This window comes from Mizuhopecten yessoensis, unplaced genomic scaffold (genome assembly GCF_002113885.1).
Source record: "Mizuhopecten yessoensis strain PY_sf001 unplaced genomic scaffold, ASM211388v2 scaffold716269, whole genome shotgun sequence".
Classification (NCBI taxonomy): domain Eukaryota; kingdom Metazoa; phylum Mollusca; class Bivalvia; order Pectinida; family Pectinidae; genus Mizuhopecten; species Mizuhopecten yessoensis.
The window spans coordinates 189,164-196,704 of NW_018480032.1; the positions used below are offsets into that span (position 1 = coordinate 189,164).

Genomic DNA, 7,541 nt, shown 5'->3' on the forward strand with positions numbered 1-7,541 from the left:
TTTTTATGGAACGAAAAAGGGCAAAGGTTAAACTGCAGCAAAAATTTCAAGATAAACAGTAAAAGTATACTTCAATACTTGGACAGTAGCTTGCAATTTGTAGATTAAGCATTATTTGATGATTGATGGCGTTGATTTTATTATTGCAGAAGGGCTTGTCTCCCGCACCATAAAAACCTACCTGAATCTGAACAATTTGGAACAGATTTGTCAGTAAGTCTTCTGTGCATGGCTGGGCTGGTTTTATTACTGTAAAAGAAATTCTGTGGAAAATTGACTTACATTTTGACTTAAAAATAGTATAGCTAAACTGGAAATGATCGTCCCCAAAAATCAGTATAGGGTCTAACTCATCATATTGAACTCTTTGTATGTACTTTTTTAGATATTCAGGCCCTGATCTCAGTCAGAAATCATAATGGTGTATTGTTTGTATGTATCATATAGGTATCCAGGCCCTGTTCTGTTCATCAGAAGAACTCAGGATGAAATGATTACTACCCGTTCACTAAAAATAGGGTAAGTTAACATCCAGAACTTAATGTTTACATCCCGTCAACTTAACATACCATAGTTCAGTAAAAGCTGAGGTTGTCAATGTAACATACATGAAAAGAGAAAGTAGGAGTGTCACCTCTTTTAATGCATTGTGCAAGTGCAAGTTTCAATTCTCTCTAAGTGATTAATACAGCACACCTCAAGTTTAATGCTGGCTCACATCAGTGAACTGGTCAACATGTCACGGCACCATAGTATAACAACCGTCCACTGAGTATGGGGTAAGTACTTTAGGACTAAATGCTTACAATCTGTCCTTTAAGTTTAAGGTAAGCACTGCGTAGAATATACTATCACTGCATTGCCACACAATAACCCATTAGATGTGACATGGGTAGTATTTTATGACTACGTTAAATTCGTCCTATATGCAGTATCTCCAGCCCTATGGGCCTTTTGTTTTCAGTAGTGTGCTATAATAGACAGAGAAATAGAGCTGCTCTGCTCTGTATATTTCAGAGCAGAAAGCACAGACTGAATGTTATCCTAATTTGTTTGCAGGGAGACCGCAATGATGTCCTTGCCCAGCAACAGAGGGAATGACTTGTTAGTAGGATTTCTAAAGCATAGGTAAGTACTTTTAATACATCAATTAGTCTGCAGCAACCTCTCGGGGGATCATTAAAAATGGTTGCTTTTGACAGGTGGTCACTATAGATGGGTGAAGGTCCAGTGACGACTGATTTACAGTCAAGTTCCTCTATAAGTATTACAATAAGAAATCGCATTCATAACCGATTTGCATTCATACCGGCATGAACATTGAAATAATTCTGATCAATCCTTATATATGGATGAAGAGATTTGAATCAAATTTGGCATGGAATATCCCTTGGCCAAGAGAATTTCTTGTTGGGGGTCCTCTTTCCGTATAAGAAGAGAGATTTACTATAGACTAGAGGTGTCTTACTCTTTCAGAGGTTGCTTATAAACCTATTTTACTGTACACTGTTTTGTTTCTTGTTTAGGTACCCAAATATTGTAGACGATACAACTATGTCTGTCCTTACAAGATGGTTAGCTGAGAAAACAGAAAGACAATGTAAGTATCATTAGTAGAATCTTAAATAATGATGTAGAAAAATGAAGTACAAGTATTGATTTGGTAATTCATTCAATAACAAACAAAAATTTCTGTGAATTTTTCATATATTTTTTTTTAGTTCATATGTTTCTTTTTTGGTCTTGAACAATTTTACAAGGACACCTCTAAATTCTGAATTTTAATTTCAAAAAATATTTTTTGGCACATCAATTTTGTTATTGATTTAAAGATGTTTGTACTGTCACTGTACATTGGAAAGTTGTTTCCGGCATGAGAATACTGTTCAGTTGTTAAATTTTGCGGGGTTAAAATTTCACGATTTTGTGTCAAGAAATCATTCACAGGGGGTTTAATTTCGCAAATCACAACTTCTGTAAGTCTGTTTCGGAACACCTTGCAAAGTACAAAAAGTTAAGAAGGACAAAGAAATGCTGAAAAAGTGTTTACACTTGCCGGGATTTAAAGTGTACACATTTCTTTATTCTGCTCAATTTTATGTGTAAGCATCACCAGTGTTCTGGGTGCAGACAGGCCAGACCAGTATCCAAACCCTTGACAATCATTATACTGTTGCTCTAACTAACACTGAGCTACTTGATCAATGGAGGAAAGCTGGCCCACAATGAAATAAAAGGGAGGTTACTGCATGTACAAAAAAAATACAGTGGAACTCTCTAGTGTTTGGCCTGCAATGGGATAAGGATTCTTTAAATGATTTTTTTTTATTGCAGTGAGATATGTATGTCACATGACTAAAACTTGTCAGACAGCAGATGTATGTGACACCTTTCCTCTGTTCTAGATATGTTGTGTGTTGACCATGGTGTGGATGAAAATGAATGTATGCGGGAACTCGGGCACACAAACGATACATTCCCGTCAGATATTGGTAAGTCTCATACTAAAACACCACATGGACAATGTACCTAGTACATTGCTGTTGTCTGTTTATCAGTCTGAAAATCCAACACTTCATGAACAATGGGTTAATAGAATCTTCCCGAACCTTGAGGGTGTGACAGAAAATCTCAAACCAGAGGGACGTTTGTTTTTGTAAACCAATTTAAAACCCAGATGTTTGGAAGTTTCTGTTACATCCTCAAGGTAGGGAAAGATTTATTTTTCTCCCCTCCTGTTATTTCAGTCACAGCTCCACCGTCAGTAGTCTGCCAGGTTTGAATAACGCTATTCACTTTTTATCATATCACAATTTAGCGTGTGCTGTTCTGCATGAGGCCATCTCCCCCAAGGGGTTGTACCGGCTGTGTCTGTGAAGGCAGGGAGAAATTTCTTTTCTACACTCTTGTATTGCAGTCGATATATTTGTCCTACAGCCTTAGAAATGGGACAAAATCTTTAGGTGCATGACATGATTTTTACTACATGTATTTTATGTATGTAACTGAAGGTATAGATATAATGTTGAATTTGAGACAGGATTATATGGAATCCCCAAGTAAGCAGTGCCAACTTGCCTTATTCCTTTAATTTTTTCAATAATTTGATCTGGAAAAAAAAATTGATTGAAGAAAAACAAATTATATATTCCGACCTACATTTCATAATTTCAAGACAGGGACTCGGCAAGCATTATCACTTATATCAGATTTGAACCATAGGGCGCCATCTGGCATACATGTAATATCCCTATACCACATTGCCATTGGGCATACATGTAATACCCCTATACCACATTGCCATCGGGCGTACATGTAATATCCCCATACCACATTGCCATCGGGCATACATGTAATATCCCTATACCACATTGCCATTGGGCATACATGTTATACCCCTATACCACATTGCCATCGGTCATACATGTAATACCCATATACCATTTGCCATTGGGCATACACGTAATACCCCTATACCACATTGCCATTGGGCATACATGTAATACTCCCATACCACATTTTCATCGGGCATACATGTAATACCCCTATACCACATTGCCATCGGGCATACATGCAAAACCCCTATACCACATTGCCATCGGGCATACATGTAATCCCCCTATACCACATTGCCATCGGGCATACATGTTATACCCCTATACCACATTGCCATCGGGCATACATGCAAAACCCCTATACCACATTGCCATCGGGCATACATGTAATCCCCCTATACCACATTGCCATCGGGCATACATGTAAAACCCCTATACCACATTGCCATCGGGCATAAATGTAATACCCCTATACCACATTGCCATCGGGCAAACATGTAATACCCCTATACCACATTGCCATCGGGCATAAATGTAAAACCCCTATACCACATTGCCATCGGGCATACATGTAAAACCCCTATACCACATTGCCATCGGGCATAAATGCAAAACCCCTATACCACATTGCCATCGGGCATACATGTAATACCCCTATACCACATTGCCATCGGGCATACATGTAATATCCCTATACCACATTGCCGTTAGGGTTATCTTGTATACAATCCTGGCACAGTTCTTTTGTACTGTATATAACTCTAGATCATCTCGTTCCAATCTCATTTCTTTACATAGGAGCAGGGTTTTCTGATGACTTAAAAAAGAAAATGACATTATATCTAGTAAGTATACACTATGATTATATCCCTTATGGCAGGCTAATATTTTCGCGGTTGTCACGATCAAGCTTGTTCGTGACGATTAAATATTGCGCTCACAAGGGTTGTTTTGTATTTGGGCAATGGGATTTATTTCACAATTGTTTTATTGATATAACGTAAAATAATGATGTTGTTGTTCTATCTTCATTATTCGGCATTCGGATGCTTTCTATTATCCCCTTCGTGGTGTCAATATTCACTGGCTAATTTCGCGCTATCCTTGGTGACTGTGAATATAGCGAAAATTACCCACTATACAGTACTACGAGTGGTGTTAATTTATCTATTGTATTGATTGATGTATATTACAGTATGCGTACAAGTTGCGGACAACCAAAAATTTCAATGCATTACTAGATTTGACAAGATGAGTACATTGTGGCATCGGCATACCCACAAAATATGTGATAGAAACAATGTACAGGCACTTTGAATAAATCAAAGTTTAGCGCAATATTTAAAGTACGAAAAGCAGTAAAATACGACTATCGCTCACATTTACAAAGGTTTACAGTATAATGATTTATACATTGTGTTAATTGATAAATAGAGTGATAAAGGTATTGGCTGGTATTTTGAATTGTTTGATATATTTAATTTTACACAGTAATGTTGTAACTTGTGCCCAATCACTTTGACTTAAGTGATTTTAGTTTTTAATGGGGAGATTCTCTTTCCATCCAGGCAACCAAGCACCTGAAGAACTTTGATACAACCCACTGTACACCGTTACCCCATGACAGGTTTGAAGAGCCCTGGCGAGCAAGACCACACAATATGTAAACCAGGTGACACACCCAACTCCAGGGGTGGGGTTCATCGTTATGTCGAGGAGTGAAGCTGATAGAAGAATGTGTTTAATTGCATGTTATATCAGCACCTAAAATGTCCATGAACTTTTAAATGATTTTTTTTTTCTCACATTTTATCGTGTCTAGGAAATTTAGGGAGAACACATGTAATGTTTTGTCTCAATCTATCATTACTGCTTTGATTTTTCTGAAGGATAATATGAAACTGTTGCAAGCAACTGCTGAACCTGAACAAATTTCTGCTGTCATTTTAATGTCTTTACCTATTTATTACTGTGTACAAGCAATTATTAAGATTTTATAAATACCTAATAATGCTTTTCTGGTGGTACATGAACAAGTATCTGATTACACTGAATTGGTTTATATCATCTAGTACACAGTTTGTACCTCTACTGGTACACAGATTGTACCTCTACTAGTAAACAGCTTGTACCTCTATTGGTACACAGTTTGTACCTCTACTGGTACACAGCTTGTACCTCTACTAGTAAACAGCTTGTACCTCTACTGGTAAACAGCTTGTACCTCTACTGGTACACAGCTTGTATCTCTATTGGTACACAGCTTATTTCTCTACTGGTACACATCTTTTACCTCTCCTGGTACACAGCTTATATCTCTACTGGTACACATCTTTTACCTCTCCTGGTACACAGCTTGTATCTCTACTGGTACACAGCTTGTACCTCTACTGGTACACAGCTTGTACCTCTACTGGTACACAGCTTGTATCTCTACTGATATACACAGCTTGTATCTCTACTGATATACACAGCTTGTATCTCTATTGGTACACAGCTTATATCTCGACTGATATACACAGCTTGTATCTCTACCAATATACACCTTGTATATCTACTAGTACACAGCTTGTATGTCTACTGGTACACAACTTGTACCTTTATTCGTGCACAGCTTGTGCTTCACTTTTAAACAGTTTTATCTCTACTAGTACATAACTTGTATCTGTACTGGTCTAAAGTTTGTATTGGTACACACCTATTTGACAGAGTATGATTTTGAAAGAGTAGACTGTGGTCTATTCCACTGACTTGTGAGAATGTATACTATAAATATCACAGATCGATTATGTGTGTATATGTTGTTCATTGAATGAAAGAACTAGTCCTGTACTGGTGATGTCAATTAATGCCCCCAGGGTAATTATGCTTTGTTGTGGAGTTCATAGGTCATAGTGTGAACTTCCTTATAGTAAAACCATTAACATCATTAATTATATAAGTGGTTATGTGATGAAACAAATTAAAATACTTGTCCTAAATTATTAATGTTGTATACTGTTGTTATATGGTTGGATACATGAACAATGAAATTTCTATGCCTGCAAAATATGAAACCAAAAAAGGCACAAATCAGAGAGTGAAATTACTTACAGTGAAACCTGTAGACATGTTTTGTATTTATTACTGTGCTTTATCCATCATTCCAACCTCACCTGGGACTCGCACTGTGTCCACTTCTTGACTATTGATTGACCATTGTTATAAAATAACTTAATTTTCATTGACTATATTACTCAGAAACCAATGCCTTTTAGATTTTATAAAATTCGCTTTGTGTCCACTGCAATCCCACCCCATGAACGGAGTACACATTTTCTTATTGTTCAAATCATTTTGATGGTAGCTTGTTCACTTTTGATATAATAGTAAGAATGTTTTGTCTCGCATACATAATTGTTGGTATATTCACTTTCCCTGAATCAACAATTTGTACAGAAGAGTTGGACTAAGGAGCAGAGAGACTTAAGTATTGATATTACTGTAGAAATTTCTGTCAGTAGCTTTTAAACTTTTATTTTACAACAATTATGAAACGGGTTACAAAGTTATAGTAATCAGCCTTGTTGGCCCGGATAGAGGTGCGCAGGGAGTGTTGATATGGGAGAAGGACAGGGTACTCCGAGAAAACCCAGATGGTCTAGAGTGGCAGATAACTTAATGGGTTTTTTCCCACATGCAATTGGGGAATCGAACCCGGGCCGTTTTATGTGAAAGGCAAGTGTGCTAATCATTGAATCACCTGACCACCCAAGTCTGTAATTCCACTTCATTGTGATGGCTGATTTACATGGTTTGAGGTATTTGTGGACGACTTAGATGCCTTGTACTCTGCTGTTGTCGTGTAAATACAGATATAAGTAACGGTTTATGTTGCCACTTTGTATCACTTAGTCATTAAACTTTGTCTACTTGAGATTTTTATATACCTTTATGGAAAATCAGGATCATAAAATGACTAATAAACAAATTTAACTGGAATCAATGTTTCTTTGTTTTCATACCAAATACTGAAATTCAATTGGTATATGGCAGATTTTAATTGTACATGGGATTACGGTCGCCTTCTAGCTTCCATCTAGAGAGAATTTCCGTTCAGCTCAGTGGTAGATCGTCTGACTAGGAAGTCTGGGATCGCGGGTTTGATCCCTCTTGGAAGCACACGACTCTCTTTCCTGTTACAAACGACGGTGTCTGGGGGGCCCT

The 7,541-nt window shown here is 37.3% G+C and overlaps 1 protein-coding gene across 1 annotated transcript in view; it reads left to right on the plus strand.

The window, feature by feature from the left end:
• The window catches only part of LOC110442466 (protein ABHD16A-like), a 25,707-nt gene extending 18,391 nt beyond the window's left edge, over positions 1-7,316 (plus strand). Inside the window, exons 14-20 of the mRNA XM_021486093.1 lie at positions 150-213; positions 448-519; positions 1,060-1,128; positions 1,527-1,600; positions 2,406-2,492; positions 4,134-4,180; positions 4,904-7,316. Of these exons, the coding sequence (XP_021341768.1) occupies positions 150-213; positions 448-519; positions 1,060-1,128; positions 1,527-1,600; positions 2,406-2,492; positions 4,134-4,180; positions 4,904-5,002 (512 nt within the window). The 3' untranslated portion in view covers positions 5,003-7,316. The remainder of the gene's footprint in view (positions 1-149; positions 214-447; positions 520-1,059; positions 1,129-1,526; positions 1,601-2,405; positions 2,493-4,133; positions 4,181-4,903) is intronic.
• The last annotated feature ends 225 nt before the right edge of the window (positions 7,317-7,541 follow it).